The 27356-nt window shown below is 36.0% G+C and overlaps 1 protein-coding gene across 1 annotated transcript; it reads left to right on the top strand.

Moving 5' to 3' along the window:
* The first annotated feature begins 196 nt into the window (after positions 1-196).
* syndig1 (synapse differentiation inducing 1) lies at positions 197-27045 on the top strand. The gene is made up of 4 exons (XM_079440831.1): positions 197-549; positions 4489-5104; positions 10778-10915; positions 24556-27045. The coding sequence occupies exons 2-4, from the start codon at positions 4571-4573 to the stop codon at positions 24712-24714; spliced, it is 831 nt and encodes a 276-aa protein (XP_079296957.1). The 5' UTR covers positions 197-549; positions 4489-4570; the 3' UTR covers positions 24715-27045.
* The last annotated feature ends 311 nt before the right edge of the window (positions 27046-27356 follow it).

The raw sequence follows: 27356 nt of genomic DNA, 5'->3' as shown, positions 1-27356 counted from the left end.
TGTATTATGTGGCATCGCTTTTATAAAAGCAATAAGATCTTGCGGTATCGTAAATATATTTATTACACCCTTTAGTTGCAAGTCATAATATACTTGGTATAAATTTGAATTCAGCACAAGCAATAAATAAATATATAAATCATGAACAAACGGTCCTGTCCTGTGCAATCTTTAGGACCCAGGGGAACTCGAGCGCATCCATATAAAGAGCGCAGATGAGGAGAAAGCAAGTGCATTATAGTGCTTGGACATCGACGCGTCTTTTCGCTTTATATAACTAGTCTTACCGCAGTCGTATTAAAACGGCTGGCAAAATGCAGTATAATCGACATCGTGTCCGCATGAAAGGTTTTTGCTGGTGATTTTTTTCCTCCGCTCTTGATAGATGACTTCTCGACACGGGGACAAAAACTGGTCACTTGCACTTTTTATTTATTACTCTGCTCCAAAATTAACATTGTGAACGGATATAAGCCTCGAGCGTTTCAGCAGTCATTGAGATTATTCAGATGAACATTAACTGACTGCTATACCAGCTCACCTTGGAAGGTAAGTTACCAGTCTGATCACGAACTTGTACAGCAAATGAATGATTGCACCAAGATGACATCAGTGCATCACTGCCTTTCTGAAGCCTGGCAACAGAAACCTTTCTCGGGGTCTGTTTGTCCCTTCATCCCATTCTTGCACTGGTGCATTTTACGCATAGGACCCTAAAGCAGAGCGCACTTGATGCGCAGGTTGATTGATTGATTGATGACTGTAATGGTGAAGGGTTATATATTCATTAAATAATTAATCTTGCATTGATGTGTATGTTTGATTCTTCTATGACATATTTACTAGGTTCTGTGCCTCAGCCAGATTTGTCTCCAGGAACAGCTCTAGGACGCAGGGCTGTTTTGGTTTGCTTTGTTTTTTCAGAATAGTCTTGCACTGCACTGTCTTGCACTGTTTTGGTTTGTGAAAATGATATATTTTAGTAACGAAATAAGATTTAATTGAGTTTTTGAGAGAAAATAAGAGTTCAAATTACATAATACTGGATAAAAAAAATCACGTAATAAAAAATCAAATGTTCCATACAGAAAAACTTGCTTTGAAAAATAAAGAGTGGGGAAAATGCTGGGGAATCATGGCCTATTGCCATGTGCTGTTATTCAACAGCATACAGTGAAAGTTTTTATACAGGTTCCCTGAACAATCAGTTAATATTGTGTAGGCTACTGTAATTGGGCAAGCAAGCTGCATGCATTTCTTCTTTGCTTTACTTGTCAGCACACAATACAATGCAGGCGTTGTGCCCAATTCTGACCCCCGCCAGATTATTACCCACCTAGTATTGGTGAGTTTAGGGTTAGGTGTGGGAGAGGGGTCAGGATTAGGCAATCAGATAGCGATTTCAACAAGAGGGGTAATAATTTGGCAGGGGGTCGAAAATGGGCACAACACCGGTCTGGATCGGCGGACAGGGATTAATCGCATCCAAAATAAAAGTTTTTGTTTACATACTATATGTATGTGGACTGTATTTATTTATCATGTGTGTATATATATATATATATAAATATACACACATACAGTATATATTTTGAAAATATTTGCATGTGTATACATTTATATTATTATATTTTATATGATATATAAATATATTTAATATATAAACACAGCATATTTTTCTTAAATATATACATGCATGTGTTTGTATTTATATATACATACTAATTAGACAATCTATTATGTAAACAAAAACTTTTATGTTGGATGCGATTAATCGCGACAGCACTAATCGTTTGAGAGCAGTAATATATATATATAAAGACTGAAGGAATTTTTTCGCCACCCAACACTTCGGAATTAAGAAATCAATTGTCGCACGTCTGTTTAGTTACTGAGAGAAAAATACAGCTTGACTTTCAAAAAGTTGTCATTTTATTATGTGCGATTTGAGATTACCTACATCAGCCGATAACTGTGCTGCAGTCATTCCACCTCATTTTCTGTTTTTATTTATTCATTTCTATTTTGTGAATTGAGTAAAAGAGTGGTCATTTAAATTAGACAGTTTTGTGTAGGTGCACTGTAAAAAATTTCAAGATGCTTCAACTAATTATTATTTAGTACCTAATTCCACGGAAATTTTACTTCTTTAGTCAATTTCTCTCTTAAAAGTGTTATCTGAATTGTTATTTTTAATTTGGCTCAACCTTTACTGAACTAGGTGTGTAGTCCATTCAGCTAAAATGTTTTAATTGGTCAAATATTTAGAAGACTACAGAAAGTTATGACAATTAAAATTTAACCATTTACTCCATGCTATGGAACTAGTTTTATATATATATATATTAGTGCTGTCAAACGATTAATCGCGATTAATCGCATCCAAAATAAAAGTTTTTTTTTATTGTGCGTATACTGTAGCCTATATTTATTATGTATATATAAATACACACACATCTATATATTTAAGATAAAATATGTTGTTTATATTTTAAATATATTTACATATAATGCAAATTTTATGAATTTAAATATATACATGTAAATATTTTTTAAATGCATATACTGTATGTGTATTAATAAATATACACAGTACACATTATTAATCATTCATCATAGTTTAACAAGATTATTAAAAATGATTAACTGGTGTCTTTCAATCACTAAAAACACACACATTACAACACATAATTTCATAACAATCTGCATTTATAATGTATTTAAACGAAGAAAAAAAGTCACCTACATGTAGAGGCTAATAATAACAGACTGTTTGGTTTATGCATTTGATGCAGTCGTTGTAAACAAATGGAGGTTTTTCTATGGCCAATGCATTTATAAAGCAGTGTGGCTAGGCTACATAATACAATTAAGTAAAACAAATGAACTAAAAAGAAACATTTACACAACATTTACTCAGAAACATAAATCCATTGACAAAGCTAGAATTTGGATCTTAAAAGTGTGGAGATAAACACCTCAGTTAATTAGGCCTAACCCAGTGCCGATAATCTGAAAACAACTAAATATCATTGAATTAAATGGCCTGGCTGATATATAGGTCCAATGCTAGTGTTTAATGTTATATTCATGAAGTCTTTAATGTGGTATTGATGTTTTTTCACACCAGCCCTATTAAACTGATATATGTTTCCTTGAGTGCTCTTTAGGGTGTCTAATCCTTTTTAGGCAGATTTAAATTGTGAATTGTGATTCACTAATATTCAGACATCAGATTTGTTAAAGCTGTGATGAATCTGTCTTTTCCTGTGGCCCTGTGATTTTGAAGAAAACCCTAAAAACTGAGGGTCAATGTGCTGCGATCACGTACAGTAGAGCTCCTGCACTGAAGCATCTAATTGCTTACAGGACACTGCTGATGGTGTGATGGATTTTCTGTGCTTGTGGCAGTAGACTCTAAATCAGATTATAGGATGCTGTGCACCCATTAGGCGCCTCCAGCATCGGGCACAGCTTCTATTCGGCACACTGCTGAACTTTGCAGAAAAGAACGTTTGTGCATACCTGGCCGTAGGGTTTTGGATAATGCGGTGGTGCAGAGTCTGAGATCAATGGCCTAGACATGCATTGAATAAGAGCAACCAACGGTCGCATGGTTGGGAAACAACAATTCAAGAGTCTTTTGAGAGATTGGAGGAAAAAACAAATGAAGTTGGTATTGAAGATGCTTTTCTGGCAGCTTGAGAACATCAGACATTTGTCTACCATTATGGTTGTCCTCTTACTTCCGGTTTATTACAGTTTCTTCTATTAATCTGATTCTCAGAAAAAACAACAACAACAATATTTTGCATAAAGACAATTAAGCCTGATCATTATAAATGCATTAATCTCATTAAATGTTTCATAACAGCTAGGCACATTTTAACCCAAAATTTTCATTTCTGTCATGCATGTGGACTTTTGAATTTTAATTTCTTAATTTGTCAATGGTGTTTCTCAATAGTTGAACTTTAATGAACCACATTAAATGTACACTGGCATTTCAGAAAAAAAAAAATAATAATAATAATCATCTACTGTTATAATTGTTGTTTTAATTCTATTCAAATAAAATGATGACAGAAATATTATGCTTTTGAAAATAAAACATTTAAATCAATTATTAATCAATATTCACATAATATTATATATTATAATAATGCTTTTACTACAATTTACAATATTTATGCAATAAATTATTTACTTTTTGTTACTTCAAAAAGATATTTCAGTCTTATTTAGCCCATACAAAGTAGTTTTGGTAGTATAAATGAATATATTTAGGATGATTCAGTGTTATTAAATATTATTTCTAACTTGAATAAATGCAGTGAGTTAATTTAGATGTTACTGGGGTTTTTTTTTCAGTGTATAAATTTAAACCGCAGTCATTGATTTGCTAATCACCCCAAACTATGTGTCAATTATCGTGCCATCAAATTCTCCCATTACAGTTTTATAACCAGACGGATGTGGTTTTTGCAGGAAAGAGGGGAGTGATACTTGAACCTCATGCCTCCACAAAGCCATTCGTGAGGCAAGGCTTTCTCCACACCAACAGACCAGCATGGAGAAAGGGGTTCGAACACGTCATGAAACAGGAGCGGCAGATGAGAAAGACCCTCAAGGGAAGACCCCATTAGCGGGGAGTGCAGACGTGGGACATGAATGTTGCAAACGTAATGGTCTGATCAATACCCACAACCTGATGGTGGAGACTAAGGAAGGACTGGTGTCGGTCTATTCTGCCCCACAGTACCAGGGCCATGTGGTGTCCAAGGACATAAATAGGACACCGGATGGTCGAGGACCCCCACAGTTGCTCAACCCCAGCGCCCTGCCCCAGGCTATAGACCCTTACTACAGACCCAACCTGCTTCTCTACCCCGAGAGCGTGCTGAGAGCATGGGGAGAGGGGGGGGACTGCTGCGAGACCACCTTCATTGAGGAGATGACCCCCGCCTCGTCCAGCTCCGCTGTCGCTAAAGACGGGATTCTGTTCACCGACAGCAAGCTGCTGGATCTCTCTATGGAAGACGCCAAGATCCAGATGCTCTCCTATGATGTCGATGACGATGATGATGAATTTCAGGAACTGGAGGTGAGAGATTGCATATTAATACACGCTTAAATATAGTTCATCCAAATGCACAAAAGACAAAAGAGCACATAAGAAGTTTTTGTGCATATAGTTAAAGTCAGTTGTAGGGCTGCTTGATTTGGTGAGGGAGTGTAATTGTGATTTTTCTGATAAAATTGTGATTGCAATTTAAAATTATTTTAAAAAAATCAGTATTAGTGGTTATATATCAATGTGACCATAATGGTTATTATTGCTATTTTTATTATGGATATTTTTTTAGTAAATAAAAAATTAAACAAAATAATATTACTATGGTAGTATTTCATAGTAAAATAAAAAAATCAAGTATTTAAGAAAAATATTAGTAATAATTTTATTTTATGTACAAAAAATATTTTACAAAATAAGAAATATTACTATTAAAAGATTTTATTGTAAAATAAAAAGTCAAGTATTTAAGAAAAATACAAATGTAATAATTATTTTATTTTAGGTACATATAAACATATTGAAAAACTATTTTATTGTACATTTAAAAATCAAGTATTTAATATAAAAAATATTTTAAATACAAATAAAAATATAAAACACAATAAGATATATTACCATTGTGATATTATGATTGTAATATTTCACTGTCAAACAACCAAGTATTTAAGATAAAATAATAATATTTTACACGAATAATACTAATCCATCTTAATTTATTTGTTTTAAATTTAGTTTGTCTTAATTTATTCACTTTCAGACATTAAAACAAACTTTAATTTTGGTAAAAAACCCAGCAAGCTCTTAAAGCTTCTCTTTTATTGACAACATCGAGTTTATAAGCGCTTCTCATTGCCAGATCAGGAAGATGGTTGGTGCATGGTTGTGTTTCCAAATGCATGCTAAAATAACCCAAACTCAGAGCAGATACAGAAATAAGTTAGTGTGTTGCAGCATTTACTATGAACTGATAAATCTCGCATGGCAGATACATGACTTTGAAGTTTGCATGACCTCACAAACCTGTGAGGGGACCCATGTACATTAGCGGAAGTGTTGCGATCACGTAATCATATATGTCACTTTTTTTTGCATGCGCACTCTAATGCATAGACCAGGCTTTACATCGCTGCCCATGCAGGCAGCTCACTAGGTTTTGGAACAGAGCCAGCTGGATTTTCAGTCTTTTCAAATAATTAATGCACCACACAAATGTTTTGTTTAGAGGTAATTCTTACCAATGTAAATCATAATGTTATCCAGTGTTATAAGGAAGGTGTGAGCTTCGTTTTTGCCCCTACTTTAACAGCACCCTGTCATATGGTGCTGCTGATCTGAGCGAGCATGTGTCTGGAGCTCTTGCCAGATGACTGGGAGAGAGAGTGGGTGATCAGAAGGCTGTAGAGAGTGTAAAGAGAGCTGGTCTGGACAGCCAGTTTCCTGCTGCTGCCCGCCTGTTTGCACCACCTGTTCTGAGGCCGATGTACAGCTTCACAGAGTCCTGCACGAGTGGCCAATGAAGAGCACAGAGAAACTGCAGATGTGCTGCAGCCTGTGTTGCATCGAGTTCACTTTGATTTAAAATACATGACCCTCAAAAAGCCTTATCTGATTATATAGTCAGAAGCTTAAAAATTAAAATTTGGTTAGACATGCATTATTTTTATATATATATATATATATATATATATATATATATATATATATATATATATATATAAGAACATATAGTGACTACATCCTCCAAGATCAAATGAATAAATACAGACCAAAAATACCATAAAATATCATATACTGCTGGGTATGCACAGTATATTAATACAATATTGGTTATTGGCTGCACATCCATGTTCATACTGTTTTTTTATTTTATTATTGTGAAGCATAAATTGACTTGTCTTGAAGCATTGTAGTTTTTTGTTTTATCTTTATGCAGAAAAATTGTTAAATTTTTTAAATATTTTAATATTAGTAAAGGCCATTTATCAGTTTTTCACCATAGCATGAAAATAATGATCTTTTATTCTGTATCTGTCAGAATTTTATTTTGAATTATAATTTTAACTGTCATTGTATGGAAAGATTTGAAGATTCTTTAAAAAAAAAAATCTTTATAACAACAGGTTTATACAAAAGCGTGTTTCCTCTATGGGATGGATGGATGGATAAATAAATAAACTCTGAATTGTGAGATGTTTAAAACTCGCAATAAACATTAACTTATATAAACATCCAATTGGAGGGAAAAGGGTCAGAATTGTGAGATTTATTTTTTTTATTCTATGGTGAAAAAAAACAACAGCATTGCAAGGAGTAAAATCAAAAAGGTCAGAGTTGTGAAAAATAAACTCTGAATTGTGAGATGTAAACTTGGAATTGCGAGAAAGAAAGTTAGAATTGCGAGTTTATGCAATTCTGAGAATTTTGTCTCCAAATTGTGAGAAAAAGGGCAGAATTGTGAGGAAAAAAATACCTTATTTACCTTTTTACAATTGCCTTATTTATTTTTTCATACTGTCATAAACAAGCTTCCATAGGTTTAGAAAAACATGCCGGGGAAAAAATAATAATTTTATGTGTGAACTTCAAAGTGGTTATGATTGTATCATGGCCTATACCTTTTCATTTTAATGGAAAAGTTTACTCACAGCAGATTCTTTTGTAATTCTCATCAAAATATAAATTTGAGAAAAACGGTCACTGCATGTGATTGGTTGCAGCATGTTGTGAGATAGTTCAATTACAGCTGAATGCACTACATAACCCTCTACAGGCACTCTCATATCTCTTTTGGGTATTCTATAATACAACATTTAATGGCTAATCAGAAATGTAATTTATGGAGAGATTAATCAGTCTATAAACGTGAGGAATGAAAATCTGAATGCACTGGCCTGAAAAACATCACATCATACAGCATGTGCAGCCGCTCCGATGACTCATGTAAAACTCTCCCTTATTGCTTTCACAAGTGCTTCGTTTTTTCTTTTCTTTTTTTTTTGTTGTGAGAAGTGAGAAGTGAATTTACATCTGCTGCTTTCTTACCTGCAGGGAGAACTCTATCATGCCTCCTTTCATAATCGCAGCCTTTAGAAGCTCTGGCCTTTTTGAAGTTGTTTCTGGAATCAAATTAATGGAACACTTGACATTTCTATAATGCCGACACACGCTTCTCAGTCTGTTGCACCGTTACATCCTCACACACGTTGCATCACATGACATGCTGTTTGGAAAATGATGTGCCAGGTTATCAGAGCAACTTGCCACTTCACAGCAAAAGCCGATCTGAGCAAATGAGATCTTGTGGATGAGGTCACTCTGGAACTTGGCAATCGGACTGTTCAATCTACATTCATCGCATTTGCATGATTAGAAATATGGTGTACCCAGATGATACAATCAAAAGAATATTAAAATCCATCTGTCATTTAATTTCTACACGCTGCCTCGAATTAAGGACTAGTTGAAATATAGCTTTTAGCTAATACAGTTATTATATTTATTGTGAATTGTCCTTGTACATATAAGTGAATAGTATGGAATAAATACTCTGCTGGTGATTCACAGGGGTTTAGGAAACACGTGTTTCACAAACATTTTATATATCAGAATGAATCAGAGAAATCTTACAAAAACATTCCCGGGTAACTTTTCACTCCAAAATGAAATAGATTTTATATGAACTTTTTTCCCCATTACTGTAATCGAACATTTTAAATGTTTCTGTCATGATCTGCACAGACACTAAGGCTGAGGATCCAAATGCAGCTCTTTATTGAAGGGTAATCGAGAAGCCGTAGTCCATAAACAGGCATAATGTCACGCACAGGGCGTCCAAACATGGCAAAACAACCACAACAAAGGAACCAGAATCTGAGGGCTAAGAAAAGCATTGTGACATTAAAGGAACACTCCACTTATTTTGGAAATAGGCTCATTTTACAACTCCCCAAGAGTTAAACAGTTGAGTTTTACCGTTTTTTGAATCCATTCAGCCGATCTCAGTGTCTGGCGGTAGCACTTTTAGCTTAGCTTAGCATAGATTTTTTAGAAGTTGTGATTTTCTAGGCTGATATGGCTAGGAACTATACTCTCTTTCCGGCAAAATAATCAAGGAACTTTGCTGCCGTACCATGAGTGCAGCAGGCGCAGTGATATTACGCCTGAAAGTAGTCCCCAACAAGGTAACTAGTTATGATATAGCCGGGGACTACTTTCAGGCGCTGCGTAATATCATTGCGCCTGCTGCACTCATGTAAGACTAAGAAATTGTGCTTTTTCTCTTGTCAAAAAATGAAAAATTCCCATATGAGCTACAAATGTACTGCAACACAAAAGTCAACACAATTCTGCATTCACATTTTTACTTGCATAAAGTCAAATATTTCAAGGATATTCTTCAAGAAAAGAAGAGTTTTCCCACTGTGAATTGATTGGATCATAAAAAGTGGACATTAGAGTAGTAGTATGGAGTCAGGTCTGAATAAAATCTGGGGCTGGATTCATGCAAGACTTCTCAAGAAAAAAGTTAAGAAATATCTTAAGATGAATTTCAAGAATGTTCCTAAGTGCAACTGGGGACAAGTTCAACACTTGTCATGGCACTTTTTATATGTGGCTAGTGTTATGTTGTACACTCTAAAAAAATGGTGCTATATAGCACTAAAAGTGGTTCTTTGGCTCTTAATCATAGGGGAACCACTTTTGGTGTTGTATAGCACCAAATCTTGGTGCTTCAGTGGTTCTTCAGCGGTTCTTTGGCGTGACTGAGGGGCTATATAGCACCGCTACCATATACAGAACCTGTTAAGCTCCTGTATGGTTCTTCAGTGGTTCTTTGGGGGTGATTAAGGTGATATATAGCACCACTGACGTACAAAGAACCTGTTAAGCCCCATTAAAGGTTCTTTACGAACCAAAGAATCACTGTTGGTGCTGTTTAGCACCATTTTTGTTGAAGAAATACAATGCAATATGGCACCTCTTATGGTTCTACATAGCACCATTTGACAAAGGTGTTGTATATCACATTTAAAGATATGGTGCTATATAGCACCAAAAGTGGTTCCCTTACCACTTTTAGTGCTATATAGCACCATTTTTTCAAATAGAGTGTATGCTTCTATTTGAAGCAACCCAATAATTCTATTAAACATATTACTTTTGGGTATATAAGACAAGTTGGAGGTTATTCTAACTTTAAGAGGTTATTTACAATGATTTTTAAGATAATTATTTTTAGGAATTAAAATTCTACTTAGGTTTTGTCTTTAGAGCAATCTTTAAAACAGATGAGAACATATTTTTAAGAATACAGAATATTCTTAATTCCTTGGTAAGAAAATAAGAAAAGAGTAGTTAAGAAGAATTGTACTCTATTAAATTCAAATGAAAATTAATTTTATTCTAGTATTTTTTGGAACAGCATACCGTTGAACAGTGTACAAAAAGTCCAGGTACATTAAGCAAGAATCGATATTAACCCTATAAAAACCCTCCACATGCTAAATGTGTTACTATGTTGATTTGGACCCCATGTAAGAATGACTGTCTTATGCCTCCTACAAGCTTGTTGCCATTATTACTCCACTGTTTTGGTCTTCCTTTTCCCCGAAAAGAAGCAGAGAGAGGCAAAATGGAGAGAGTTAGATGAAAAGCCGCTCTGTCATCTGATTCATTCAGTGTTTTGTGTGTTTTCTGCAGAGTGAGTACTCAAGTGACTCAGAGAGTGAAGACAATTTCCTCCTGATGCCTCCGAGGGACCACCTGGGCCTCAGTGTTTTCTCCATGCTCTGCTGTTTCTGGCCCCTGGGCATCGCAGCTTTCTACCTGTCTCACGAGGTGAGATCTCTATCACAACCTCATATGCCAGCGTAAATGCCAATGTTCAAGAAGTAGTTACAGTTATTAATACCAATAAAATGAAGACTAACTATACACTAAAGGTTAAATAAAGGTTCTAAAAGCAGGTGGAACCATCGATGCCAGTAAAGAACTCTTATTTTAAAGAGTGCAGAGTTTACAGTTGCCTAGCAGCATATCAGAACTGATGCGTGGTCACAGGTGTGCATCATTTGTCTGAACAATCTGTTTTATAATAAAGCAATAAGCCAGAAGAAGCCATGAGTTGTTTTACAAAAGGGCTTTTCACACTTGAAATTGTTAACCCGGGGTCATCCTAAACCCCGGATAAATGGAATCCCGGGTCATCTGTAATCCCGTTTCACATTGCTCATACTATACCTGGGGTTAGCTGTTAATCCTGGGTATTCATTAACAGTCGTTTCACACTGTACATTCCTAAACCCCGGGTTAACCTTCTTATTTGCATATTTGCGGTGTCACACTCACCGATTGAACGAACAGCAGGCAACCTGTTTACACGGCTTTTTCCGCATCTTTCCAGTTATTAAAAAAAAGAAAAAGAAGCCACTGCTTAGGTCTTTAGCCGCTTTAAGCCCTCATCACTCCAGTTCACACGCTTTCCGTCTTGTGACATTTCATACTTTTCTCTCACCGGCTGCTGTTTACACGACGCGCGTTTCCTGTTACTGACGTGACATGAGCCTCGCTGCTCAATTTCTGATTGGCTGTCTGTTGCCAAGCGTCCATTAGCAACACACAAATGCGGTGCTAACCCTGCTCCGGAGCAGGGTTTCTTTACCCGGGGTTAAAAGCGGTGTTTAGAACGACGATAACCCGGGGTTAAGCGCAGTGTGAAAAGCCCTAAAGGGTATTAAATAATGATTTTTTGGTGCAGCATTTTTGGAGAAATTGTTAGACAGGTAGGATTGCTTTTTTGTACATTTCTGTGAGAATGCAGTTCACTCATTTTTTTATTGAATTAAACTTATATAATAATAATAACAGCAACAACCTTTATATAAAGTGGTGCCATAATAAGTTTTATCTTTATATTATTTATCATCCATCTATTCTCCAAACTGAGGCATATTATTATTATTATTATTATTATGATTATTTATTCATGCAGAACCAATGTAATTTATTTATTTTAATTAATTTAATTTATGATCCAAACAACAACAACAACAACAATAATAATAATTATAATTATTATTATTTTTCCTCTGTGTTATTATTGTTATCCTTCCATTTTCTAAACTGAGGCAGAGTTGGTATTATTATTATTATTATTATTATTCAATCAAAACCATTGTATTTCATTAATTTTTTTAATTAATGTATGCAATAATACTAATAATAATAATATCCCAGACAAAGGAAACAAAGGACAATTATTATTATTATTATTATTGTTGTTGTGTTCATATTATTTGTTAATTTTTTATAATAATAATAATAGCGCATATCAAATTATTATTATTATCATAACTACATATTCAGATTATGTTGTACTACTACTACTAACAATAATATTATGTCTCACTTTGGAGAATGGATGAATCATAAACAACATGAAGATAAGTTATTATGGTACAGTAACACTTTACTTAAAGCCTTTATGTATAATGCATTATAAATGGTTATTAAAGGGTATAATGCATTATAATTATTCATAATGTGTGTTGTAATACATCATATCTTGTCGTAAATAATTATAACAATTTGAAATGCATAGTGTAACAATGAATTGATAAGTGTTATAATGTTATAATAAGTTATTCATGAGATTGTACAATGCGTTATAAGGCATAAGGCAACTTTTATAATGCATTATACATAAAGGCTTTAAGTAAGGTGTTACCATTATGATTGTTATTATAATTCCTTCAGTTAAGAGTTTGATTGATACTTTAACTCTACTTGTCCCCTATTATGTCTGATAATCCTGGGCTTTGAATCAAAGTCCCGAGGACAAACTAAAACTGTGGAAGTATGCATAGCTAAACGGTAGATTTCCACAACTCACAGCACACACTGTCAGGGAAAGGCCAGTCATTATACGTCATTGAGCATTTAAAAACAAATAGGTATCCATTATAGTCTAATGTGTGCTGCAGGGCAAAAGATGGAGCATTCCCGGGCTTGTTTCATAAAGGTGACTATAGTATGCTGCTGTGTCAAATGTATTTATAGCTTACCACAATGCTCTTGAGAGGAGAGCGATTGCTTACAGAAAGAGTGCTGAGAGAGAGACAGGTCATTCGACTCAGAAGGGAACTGTACAGAGAAGTGGTAATTGCAGCATTTTCACTCATTCCCTCTCTTATTTCAAAGCATTAATGCAAAACAGGATGTGATGGTGTTCATCTCCTTTTGTTCATCTTCCATTTCACCTCCAAATCAAATAAAATGAAACCTATATACCTATTTTTGCATTGTCAATACTGTTAAACATGACACTTTTTAAAAAGCAGCATAACTAATGCATAATATAAACAATGCATATTGTAATCTATTCAATTATGCAATAATTTACAATTTAGTCTTAAAATATCTTAATGGTACCAAAACAGGCCTCATTTTCATAAATCGTAATTTCTTTTGATTTTGAGCTGAAATATGTCCTGGACATGTGCTTGATGGGTTTTGTGTGATTCATCGTGTGCTTAAACTTTCAGTGTTCACTTTTGACACTGGCTTTAAAAGCAGTTTATGGCCCTCATTCTCTGTGTTTCTTGCTCCGTTTCTCTCCGTCTTTCTCTTTCATGCAGTACATCACGACTCAACACCCACAGCTCTCTAATTCTCTGCCTGAAAAAAAAATAAAAAATAGAAATCCTTTCTCAGCCTGGTTCTTAAAATCTAAGCCTACACCAAAATCAGTTCACTGCAATCCTTCTACAAACCTCAACAGATTTACATTATTGCAAAATGTTTTATTAAGTAAAAATGTCACACAAACAGCTGATTTAACTCAAAATATCTGAATGCATTTATGCATATCTTCTAAAAGATGCTAGATACATCTCGTAGACTATATATAAAGTAGGTTGTAGTTAAATTAAATTAAATTATGCTGTTGTTGTGAATGCACTATAATAATATGAATGCTTGAATATCTAATCCAGGTGGTTGAAATAAATTAATTTCTTGGGGGTTTTGTATAAGAGTGAGTCACGGCAAGAGCAGTTTCCTGTGAGCTGTGCAAATACTCAGACAAAGTTAGTAACTCAGCGATTTCAGCTGCAGAGCTTTTAATTGGTTTATTTTTGGACTTTCCCTTCATTAATTAATGATGTCGTTTTGAGCAATTACTCGGCAATCAATAGAACACAAACTCCAGTTACACTGCAAGTCTGCCTCATCAAATCAACATTTTATGACTAAAATATTTAAATAAAACTTTAATGTGTGACAAATTCAGGGACATAATGAAATTTCCACGTCATAAAAGTGGTCAAATCGTACAATTAATAAACATCCCAGAAGAGGATCATTTAAAAAACAAAACAAACTTTTTGTAACCAGCTGAGTATTTTGTCACGCTATATGTATAACTTGCAATGGAAATATACAAACACACCAGAGCAGTTTAAGCCAATGAATAAAGTAATTAATAAATTGTATAAAATGACAACGTATAAAATGTGCCACCTTACCCTGACCTAACAATTGTGAAAAGGCTTTCAGTTAAAATCTGACTTCATTAGTTGACTCCACCCAACAGATATTACCAAAATATATTGGAGTTTTAGTTTGGAGGGTAGAGTTCATAAAAACTTAATTTATACATTTATTAAAGGGATAGTTCAACCAAAAATGAAAGTTCTAGGGCCTTTCGCACCGCTTTAGTTCCAGAACCAAATGTGTAGTACTAAAGTACTGGGACGATTTTGTGTGAACTATTTCCCAGTACCATTTAAAGGGTTGGATTCGCACCGACAGTGGGTACTAAGAAGTGATGTAAGCTGGTCGACAGCGTCGTCATGTGTGTGCGGCGTTCAACAACGGAAACCAAGAAGAACAACGTTAACAACAGGAGGACGCTGTGATCGGAGCTGTGTTTATGTTATGTCTCGTGGGTTTCACAATAATGGACATGGAATGTCGACGTATACGTCAAGCGATTGAAAGAACGGAAAGGAGAACTAAGAACGACAACCGGCAGTGCTAATTTTCAAAATAAATGTTCAAAAGTGCCTCCATTCAGCGTCCGTCCATCTATCGCTGTTCTCCATACTTGTGAAATAAGTTGACACAATGTTTACAGTGTTTTAAATCATGGTGGGTGAGGGCGTTTTTGTACGCGTTTTGGCCAATCAACTTCTACTTATGTCATGGGTAGTACCAATTGTGCTGGTTAGACCCTGCTCCGGAGTAGGAGCTAATTTGGTTCTCAAAAAAGGCAGTCCGGTACTAAAATCGCACCCAGTTCCGGCAGTGCGAAAATGCCAAATACTGGGTAGTTCCATAATTAGTTCTGGTACTAAGGTTCCCGTGGTGCAAAAGGCCCTTCTGTCATTAATTACCCTCATGTCGTTCCAAATCCGCAGGACCTTCGTTCATCTTCAGAACACAAAGTATTATAAAGATATTTTTGATGAAATCCGAGAGCTTTCTGACCCTGCATAGACAGCATTGTTTACGTTAATGTTTATCGCATTGTCATGTGTAACCCTGATGTGATGAAATCACATATTTTAATGGTGAATTTCTGACAATCACTGCCATTTATGTATCCCTGTTAGGTATTCATTTTAAAAAATATTAATGGTAATCTATTTTAAAGGGTTAGTTCACCCAAAAATGACAATTCTGTCATTAATCTATATAAATATAAATAATAAAGGTTTTACGGGTTTGGAACAACATGAGGGTGAGTAATTATGGACATAATTTTCATTTTTGGGTGAACTATCCCTTTTGAGTAATTTGATTATTGCATCAACCTAGATACAGATCTTGTGACAACTTTCCTGTGCGACGCTAACCCTGGTCTTTGCTTTTATGATTTTTTTCTTTCTCTGCTCTAGACTTCATGTATAATCAAATAAAATGTGCTTAAAGTGCACTTTTGAGCAATTAAAACGTAACATCAATGCTTTGAGTTCAGAGTTGTGTGTGTTGAAGGCTCAGTTTGAATGGTCATGTATTATACATCTAGCGTTTCTCCAGGGCTTTTCGTCTTCTTACTGGGATTAGCGAGAAGCTAATGGATGGCTGATGTGAAAGTCATCCGCCGGTGGGACATTCTGTGAGAATGATGCAGGCGTGATGTGCCTTGAAGGAGGCCAAAGCAACCTCTTTGAACAGCTCTTTTTCTTCTTTTCTCTTTTACTGGCATCATTTTTAAAAGGTTATCTTCTAATGCAATTGCATAGAAACTTAATCAGACATATAAAGCATTTGATTTAACTACAAGTCTTATAGCATGCTTTTATGTTCGTTTGCTGTCTGCAAAGTTTTATTTTTCATTGAACCAAAGGAACTATGAAAACTGTGCAAATACTAATACAAAATTCAGTGCTGAATACAATTTGCATGGCACAATTTCCTATGTTGCATGTGGTTCTGAGTGGCAGGTGGAGGAAACACCAGACTACTGCTTTCTGCTGCTCTTTCTGCATTTTTTTAAATTATTGTTTTTTCTTCAGGATTATGGGTAGTGTAGTCCTTAACCTGGAATTTGACCATTGAAATAAAAATGTTTCTCTGTTGAGAAAGAATATTATTATATAATGTTTAAATAGAAAGGAGGCATGTACTGAAAACGTTAGTGAATTTACCCTATATAGTAGTTAAAAAATAGTTCTGTAGTCTATCTGAAAACATAAATCTTAAAGGTAATCTTAAATCACAGTACTGCTGGTACCAACTTTCTTTAAAATATATATAATTTTATTTGATAATTCTCTAAGTGTCTTTCCAGTTGGGCAGATTGTTCCTGTTCTGCTCAGAATATCAGGCCCTTAAACATCCTTTTTTTTAAATAATTTGTGATTCATCTCCACCCAAAGATCCTGTACTCAAACAATGCTCAATTTAAAATTGTTTCATGTGAGTTTTTGGTTTTGTTTGACTGGCTACTAATTACATCTGTGTATTGGGGGATGCATTTTTATGTTTTTTATTTCAGTTTCCCAGCGATTACATCCATGCAGATTTCCAAGCTTTTCACCAAAGCGAGTAATCAATTCTGAATTTTAGATTGCGATAAAACTGTAATGGATTTTAATGTGATGGATCTCATCACAGTGTTTCCTAAAGGATTTTATTTTTGCAGAAAATTCTAAACAACAACAAGTAGTATTATATCAACAGATTATGGTTTAAAAGGGGGAAAGTGTTATTAAAATGTAATATTTAATATATTATGGTTGTGAATATGTAGTAGAGACAAGACATATTTGAATCTCACTATCCTTCCAAATTTGCATATTTACCAGTGCCACTCATGCATAGCAGTACAGAAACACTCATCAGATATATTACAGTCAAATTATAATTTCACATGAATTGTCCTTATTAGACCTTAAAGCATGAGTAATTATTAATCTGGGCAGGTCAGTGAACGCTGTTCCTGTCCTATCTGTTTTTGCTAAGCCTGTGTGCATAATCTGATTCATTGCTTTTAGAGCGTGTTCTAACACAAACACAATAAGCTCCTTATGTAATGGTTTGGCGAGAGAGGGTGCAAGTGTGGGCCTTGTAGAACATAAGCTTTGAATAAAATACCTTTTTTTGAACAATGGGTGGATGCGTTCAACAAAATGGTTTTCATTTCGTCAGCAACATCGTGGGTGCTCTTTGCACGGATCGCCACAGAGATTCACATAAGCCCACTTCACAAGTCAATATGCATTTGTGCTGTAGTTGATTATGCAGGAATGTCACATATTAATATTGCAGGAAATATATTCTGCACAGTAAGATCTGGTGCAATCACTGATACGACAAAGTGAGCGATTGTCATGCCTCATTTAGTTTCTTTTTAATTTTCTTTTTTTCTTATCGTCTGTGTCATTGCTCTATTGTTAATTACTTTTTACTTTGATTTGATGATAATTAATTATGCATGTCTAAATTGAAGCAGTAATTAGGCTACTAAGTACAGTCCTTCATCTGTACGGAACAATAGGCTGATAATCATGTTTGCACACTGACTGTGCACATTAACTGCAGGGGCGGAAGAAGACATGAACTACTTTGCAAATCAAAGTTCAAATACTACTGCATGATTCATTTTCAACAAAGGATGCATTAAAAATATTGGAGATTACACTTTATACATTTTTACAGACAGATAGATATAGATAGATAGATAGATAGATAGATAGATAGATAGATAGATAGATAGATAGATAGATAGATAGATAGATAGATAGATAGATAGATAGATAGATAGATAGATAGATAGATAGTTAATGTGCACAGTCAGGATAGACAGGTAGGCAGGCAGGCAGACAGACAGCTAGACAGACAGTTAGATAGACAGTCAGACAGACAGACAGTTAGAGAGACGGATCAGAATCAGAATCAGAATCAGAATCAGAATCAGAATGAGCTTTATTGGCCAAGTATGTTTACACATACAAGGAATTTGTTATAGTGACAGAAGCTCCACAGTGCAACAGAAAAACAGCAACAGGACAGGACACAGGTAATAAAATAATATATACAAATCCAAATAGGCAATGTACGAAGCAGCAAAAACACAATATATAATATAGACAACTATGTATGTACAGGTCAAGTATGTGCAAATTAGAAATGAGAAAATAAAAATAAAATAAGTGAGTGTGGTGAATGGATAATGTATTATAGTTGTGTGTTCCATGTTTATTGTTGAGTGTTCATGAGATGGATTGCCTGAGGGAAGAAACTGTTCCTGTGTCTGGTCGTTCTGGTGCTCAGAGCTCTGTAGCGTCGACCAGACAGTAACAGTTCAAAGAGGGAGTGTGCTGGATGTGACGGGTCCAGAGTGATTTTACAGATAGACAGATTTTAGATAGACAGACAGTTAGATAGACAGACAGACAGACAGACCATCATTGCAGCTCATTAGTACATGCATTCATGAGTGTTTTGGTGTATTTGGATTTTCTTGCTCAGATTGACCTCACTGGTCGAAAACAACGGATGGTCTGAAAGGCACCGAGTAAAAGTGAGATAGTCAGACAGACAGACAAACAAATAGATTGACAGACAGACAGACAGTTAGATAGTCAGTTAGATAGACAGACAGACAGACACTTAGATAGCCAGTTACAGAGAGACGGGCAGACAGAAAGATAGACAGACAGCTAGCCACACAGACAGACAGATAGTCAGCTAGACAGTTGATTGATAGACAGACAGTTAGATAGATAGGCAAGCACACAGACAGAGTTAGATAGACAGACAGATAGACGGACAGTTAGATACATAGACAGACAGTTAGATAGACGGATCGATAGATAGACAGACAGACAGACAGACAGACAGATAGTTAGAAAGACAGATAGACAGACAGTTAGATAGACAGACAGACAGTCAGTCAGACAGACCATCATTGCAGCTCATTAGTACATGCATTCATGAGTGTTTTGGTGTATTTGGATTTTCTTGCTCAGATTGACCTCACTGGTCGAAAACAACGGATGGTTAAAGGCACGTGAGATAGTGAGATAGTCAGATAGTCACGTGAGATAGTCAGACAGACAAACAAATAGATTGACAGACAGACAGTTAGATAGTCAGTTAGATAGACAAACAGACAGACAGTTAGATAGACAGCGAGACAGACAAATAGACAGACAGTTAGTCAGTTAGATGGACGGACGGATGGATGGACAAATAGACAGATAGATGGACGGACGGACAGACAGAAAGACAGACAGTTAGACAAACAGACAGACGGAAGGACAGACAGATAGACAGACAGACAGACAGACAGACAGACAGAAAGAAAGACAGACAGAAAGACAGACAGTTAGATGGACGGACGAACAGACAGTTAGAGAGACAGACAGACAGAAAAATAGATAGACAGAAAGATGAACAGTTAGACAGACAGACAAATAGACAGACAGACAGACAGACAGACAGAAAGAAAGACAGACAGACGGACGGACGGACGGACGGACGGACAGAAAGAAAGACAGTTAGACAAACAGACAGACGGAAGGACAGACAGATAGACAGACAGACAGACAGACAGACAGACAGACAGACAGACAGAAAGAAAGAAAGACAGACAGACAGACAGACAGACAGACAGACAGACGGAAGGACGGACGGACGGACGGACGGACGGACAGACAGAAAGACAGACAGTTAGACAAACAGACAGACGGAAGGACAGACAGATAGACAGACAGACAGACAGACAGAAAGACAGACAGTTAGACAGACAGACAGACAGACAGACAGACGGACGGATAGACAGAAAGTCAGACAGTTAAGGTCTCTGCACACTGAGTCCGAAATTTTTGCATGCGTTTTTTCGCATTCGCAATCTTAAAAATTCGTCACGCACAGAGACCTTGCACACCGAGTCCGATGCATTTTAATTAATCCGTTGCGAAAAAATTAGCAAAACTATACAAAATGTCTTCAAGCAGTGAGGATGATTTTGTTGTCCTCTCTCTTTTTAAAAAAAGAAAAAGAAAAAGGAAATATTGGGTCCATCCAATCCTTAGATTGCGCAGAGAGGAAGGAGAGTTCCACCTCCTTATCAAAGAGCTGCGGGATTATCCCGAGAGATTCAAAGTTTATTTCAGGATGTCAGTGCCTCAGTTTGATACTTTGCTAGCGATAATGAATCCACATATTAAAAAGAAGACCACCAATTTCCGTGAACCAATTTATCCTGAACAGAGAATGTCTGAGGTATGGATACACCAACAGACACACACACACACACACACACACACACACACACACACCGAACTGCGGCATCGGAAAGGTGCGCGCCAGGCATAAAAAAATAGGCTACAGCAGTTCTTTATATTCTGTATCTTTGTATTCCGCAATTTGTTTGTCATAAAGTGCTCTGTGCTGCAAGACGAAGTGTATTGTCTGACACTATTTTGGATTTTGGCTTTCGCTTGTACGGTGGCTCTGAATTGTCAAAACACCTTCTCAAAGCATGTCAAAATGCTTTATACGGATGCGAAAAACGCAAAAAATCGAACCCGATCCAAATTTTTTTTTGACGGAAGAAAATTTCGGAGGCAGTGTGCAAACGTGATTGACACAACGTGAGGTCGTATTTATTTGTCAACGTGCCAAAATTTCGGACGAAAAATTCGGACTCAGTGTGCAATGGCCTTTAGACAGACAGACAGACAGACAAATAGACAGACAGAAAGACGGACGGACAGACAGACGGACGGATAGACAGAAATACAGACAATTAGACAGACAGACAGACAGACAAATAGACAGACAGAAAGACGGACGGACAGACAGACGGACGGATAGACAGAAATACAGACAATTAGACAGACAGACAGGCAGATAGATAGATAGATAGATAGATAGATAGATAGATAGATAGATAGATAGATAGATAGATAGACAGATAGATAGACAGACAGACAGACAGACAGACAGATCATCATTGCAGCTCATTAGTATTACATTCATGAGTGTTTTGGTGTATTTTGATTTCCTTGATGATACATTTATATATTGCTTTGTGTACAGCCGTACACCCAAAGCGCTTTACAATCATATGGGGGTCTCTCCTCAACGACCACCAGTCTCAGATAGACTCCTTGCTCAGATTGACACTAACAATTTCATATTTGCCTCACTGCTCGAAAACAACGGATGGTCTGAAAGGCACAGAGTAAAAGTGGCTGTGCTGGTGAACTGTGTGACATTTCCAGAGGCCTGAGAACATTTAAGATATATGCCAGGAAGACAAACGAATAACCGATGTGAAGATAACAACATACTGCTTTGCTTCTTGGACTGCAGGGCTAAAATTTATGCCCTGACAGCAAGCATTACAAAAATCATGTTAACTTGGTTTGTATTGCAAGCCCAAGAGAAGCATCCGCACAAGACTCTCATGTGTACCAATGAGGGCTCAAGCTCGCCAGTGGACTGTTTGCTTTTCCAACAATGCATCACGATAATGTCAGTGACAGTTTTATTAGATGAAGTCTTCTGTGATGGATTTAGTGAATTCTGGATGAGTAAAAGCAGGAATAAAGTGTGCTCAGTGCTGCTGAACATGACATAACAGCCTATGATTAATGCATCACAAGGCCCTTGTTGTGCTCTAACTGTAAATGAAATTGAATCACAAATTCTTCTCTCAACTTGAAGTAGTTCACCCCAAAATGAAAATTAGGGAAAAATTTACTAACCTTCAGGCCATCCAAGATGTAGATGAATTTGTTTCTTCTTTGGAACAGATTTGTAGAAACTTAGCATTACATCACTTGTTCACCAATGGATCCTCTGCAGTGAATGGGTGCCGTCAGATTGAGAGTCCATAAAAACATCACAATAATCCACAAGTAATCCACACGACTCCAGTCTTGTGAAGTGAAAAGCTGTAATAAATTCAAGACATTTTTAACTCCAAACCAATGCTTCCGGTTGAAATCCTGTAATATAAAAATCTGTAAAATTGCTTTCTTTAGTGAAAAAGTCATCTTATGTGAATCAGGAAAGAAATATACACTGATCAAGTGAAAGTGAAAACAGTCCAATACAGTTCTAAACAAATATGTTGGTGGATTTTGATGTGAGAGACAACAGGAAATTGACTTTTTCATTGGAGGAAGCGTTATTATCTATTATGGACTTTGGAAGTGATGGTTGACGTTGCAAAAAAAACTACTTTTGGAATTTTTAATTTTAAGAGTGTAGAAAGTAATAGCACAGACGGTATGGGACAAATATGTGCCAAAAATGTAATACTAGCGTTATTTGAAGTATTACAGCATGGCAAATCTAGTTACCAAGTGTTGTTTAAATGAGGCTTAAATGTATTACAAACCTAAAAATTATTAAATTAGTAAGCACACGGCAAAAACATCGTCCACTCACATGTTTGGTCAGCTTGGCCAGGTTGCAGCAAAGCTTTTGTAAAAGACAGCATTCATTGTCAAGCAACATACAAAAAATGCAGTTTAAAAAATGGAAAAGTGCAGTTTCCCACCAATTAACCTCATATTTTAATTTCTTGCTTTGACCATTGTGTTATTTCCATGTCATTAACATACTTCCATGCCTGTCTGCAGCATGATGCCATGCTCTGGAGAGTGCTGACATCTTACAGTAATCTCAGGAGACCCAGAAGTAGGCAGAGCGCATAAATTTTACAGCTGCCCTGTCAATGACCACTTTCACAGGAAGCTAGTAGACCTTTCAGACACTAGAAACTGTCTCTTGAGCTAATTATGCCTGCGAAGTCTGTGTAAACAGCCCTGAGAACAGTTTCTCGGTTCCTGTCCAGTGGACCTATACTGTCCTCTCACGTTATCCTCTTATTTTACTGTATCAGCTTATTCCATAGGAAAATAAACACGTGTCTTTGTATTTCATAATCACATCTATAGTCACATAGTCACATTCCCATATGAATAGGAACGTCATAATTTGTATAAATATCTGATCACCTTTCTGCATTTTTTATAATATTTACACTGCCGATAAAAAGTTATCGCTTTTTTTAGTAATTGAACAAGGAAAAGTTATATTTAATCATTTTTATATACCAACATGAAAATACAACACTGATCTATGTAAAACCGACTTACTGTATACAGTTTAAAAAAATAAATAAAATCATTTTAATTTATGAACAAATTCAATACAACCACAAGCTAATTCTGTGTGATGACACCAAATAATCTTTAAATCGGATTTGGAAACTTTGAACTGATTCATGGAAATGAATCAAACTTACAAACTCTGCTGTTTTTACACACTCTCAGTATCGCTAGTCTGACGCACACCAGTCTGATATCATCCAGGCGAAGAGAAATGCACATTTGAGGGAAATCTAGGTTGAGCATGACTAGAATAATTTTGTTTTGTTCCTACCTCATGATGCAGTCAGTCAGAAGTAGTTGAATTATGATCGGCTGCTAAATGTGAGGGCAATTTCAATATGACCCGATTAGCATCATCAGGTTATTGTGGGCCGACCCGTTTGCAAAGATGAAAGACACAAGCCTACAGACAGACAGTCCAGCTTTTCTCCGCAAGCAATTATCACCATTATGTAATAAATCAAGATAATAGATGGCAAAATATCTCATAGCGGTCAGGAAGGAGCATCTGTAAGTGAGCGGGGAAGGAAAACATTGAGGTAGCGGGGTGTTGAGATGTAAATGAATTCATCAGAAATATCTGTCCTTAATCTTGGCAACATTTCCTGGACTTCAAAGGATGCGGGTCCCCGCAGGAGAGCTCTGAGTCATGCAGCACTTTTTATTTATGCACTTTACCAGATCTGTCAGTCAGCTGCTGGAGAGCGGCCAATTAATATTTTCTCTGTTTTCTTTCTCTCTGCAGCTCTTTTATGCGATCATAGCTCGTTCACACTCCAGACCTTTTTAAAACATGTCATGTGCTATTTCTGTCTTTGTTCTCCCTCTCTCATGCAGACTAACAAAGCGGTGACTAAAGGAGACTTTCACCACGCCAGCTCCAGCTCCAGACGTGCGCTCTTCCTCGCCGTACTGTCCATCACCATCGGGACGGGCATCTATGTGGGTGTGGCTGTGGCCCTTATCGCATACCTCTCCAAAAACAATCACTTGTAGCCTTCCCATGCCCAAATCACTCTCACAATCAGATAAAGTCTGGTTCACTTTGGGAAACACCCAATGGTCACGATACGGGACTCACCAGCAATGTGTTCCACTCCTGCACTTTTAAAAGTCGCGTTCCCATTTCGTTGGAAAGATCATCGTTTGTGTAAATTGTCTTTGAAACCACTATTGTTTTTTGTTGGGTTTTTTTGCGCTCAGTGTTTGTGCAAGTGCAAATCTAATGCTACACACACACGATTTGGGCCAAATTAAAGTCAATATGAAATCAAAATTGACCTGATTTATTTTCTTAATGCATGTTCTTAATCATACTGAATTCATCAAAATGTATTTATTTGCTCTGCCACTGCAAAACGTTTCATTTTTGCCATCGGATGGGTGGCCAATCCAGTCATCTCCCATTAGATGAAATCACGGGCCGGTTGCACCAGCTGTGCGCAAGTTACAGCTTTGCCTAATTTTGATGCAAAGGTCCACTAAGTTACAACTTATGGTGTGTGCACACCAAAAGCGAAATTAATTATTCGCACAAGTATATTACATACAAAGTCAAACAAGCGAATAGATGTGAATTGGGTGGCGTGATTGCAGCGAAAGTGCGATATTCACCTCAATCGCATCTTCAGCGCAAGTTGTAAAATTTCAACTCGAGCGGAAAATTCGCATCAATAAGCTTATGATTTACCCGACAAACTACGATTCTTTAGATATACGATGTAGGGGCATTTAGATTTTTGGGGGATTATTTGAATGATTATTTAACAATATTTTGCAGAGTGTGTGTTTGTGCTGATCGATCGGATTATGCCTCGTATGGATAAATAAACATGACACTAAAACCTCCAGTAAGTCCCCGTCTTAATGAGTGATTCATTGACTCATTCATTCCAATGATTTGTTCAAAACGACTGATTCATTTAGAAAAGTGACTGTCTTTACGAATGGATCATTGAATTATTGACTCAAGTAATTAATTAAAAAATAAATTCATTCAGGAACAAAACACAGCAGTACTTCTGTGAGACGTAAAAATGTTCTACAAAACTATTTCCATTGAAGAAACAGAAAAACAAGACAATTGTGTCTAATGTAATACTGAGTGTATAATAATCATTAACTTGTTGAACGATTGTATAAAATCAATATCACATTAGCGATCAGACTCTCTAATGTTCAAAAAAATGGCACTTTTGCTTGTGTCATATTATAAATGTCTTATAAAAAGAGGTTTTTGTTTGTTTTTATGCCAAGTGACTGACATTGATAATGTTAGCTCGCATATCGCTAAAACAACAATTACGATACTGCAGACAATAAATATTGTACGCCCCTAATATGATGACATTTACTCTTGTTTACATTTTGAGAGAACATTATGTGAAAAATATTGTTTACGAACACAGTGCATACAACCTACTAGCTACACTCTGCCTTATAGGAACAAATGGTGTTAGTTAGTTAGTTAGTTAGTTACAAACTAGCTAGTAGTTACTAAAATTCTAGTGTGGACTTGTTCCCATTTAAGTAAGATCTTACAAACGGCTGGTGTAACCCTATACCCCAGGCCCAGGTCCCTACAATTTGTTTTTATCTGTAAACATACATTTAAGTAAATTAAAAGGAGTTAAGAACAAAACTTCATGTTGACTTTAATACTGGTTTGTCATAATAACAGTATTTGGTATACAGATCTAACCTGTCTAAAGATCTGAAGGGGATCTGAATCCGAATCTGAACAATCAGAGATTTTTCTTGAATGTTTTTTGGAGTACACAAAGCATCTGTCTGAAGTGCCACAGTGCTTTCAAGCCTTTTTAATAAGAGCTACTGAATCTTAAGGTCTGTGACATGAAGGGGCATTTTCACTCTCTTTTGATATTACAGATATAAAATGAACATAAAGCCATATAGATGGGTTGCTCAAGCCTGCGCGTGGTGTTTTTTCAGAATGTATGGATGAAATCATTCTCGTGGGGCTGTAACATTTAATATGAACTACTCTGTAATTAAGTCTTAAGGCTTTCAGTTTATACATGTCAGTCTATGAAGCTGTATATGTCTCCGCTGTCAGATTTTCTCCTAATACTTTGGGACACGCCTCTTGCCAGCAAGCTCATGCTAATTAAATGTGGTCTTTTCATTCAAATATGGTGTTGGTGTGTTTATCTAATTCGGATCTTTTTATGTGAACTTTGATGAACTGTTGCAGTTGTTAATGTATGTTAAAGGAATAGTTCACCCTAAAACTATTCTGTGATTTTAGTTTTTATTTAATTCAAAATTGCTATGAATTTCTTTTGTGTACCATAAAAAAGATATTTTGAGAAATGGCTCAGTGTTTGTTTTGTCCATACAGTTGAAGTCAATGGTCACCAAAACAGCATTCTTCAAAATATCTTCTTTTGTGTTCCAAAGTCATTTAAGGTTTTATTTTTTAATTTGTTACAGTGTAATTACTATAGTTTTTATAATTACTATAAATTTGCTATAGGTTTGAATTTTATGTTAGTTATTTGGAATTACACAAAATGTACAGTTATAGTAAATACTAGTGTTGGGAAGGTTACAGATTACAAGTTATCTTATTCAAAATGTAATAAGTAATGTAACTTTCAATTACTTTATTAAAGTAA

Source organism: Barbus barbus (genome assembly GCF_936440315.1).
Source record: "Barbus barbus genome assembly, chromosome: 18".
Taxonomy (NCBI): domain Eukaryota; kingdom Metazoa; phylum Chordata; class Actinopteri; order Cypriniformes; family Cyprinidae; genus Barbus; species Barbus barbus.
This window is presented reverse-complemented; position numbering and strand designations above follow the sequence as displayed.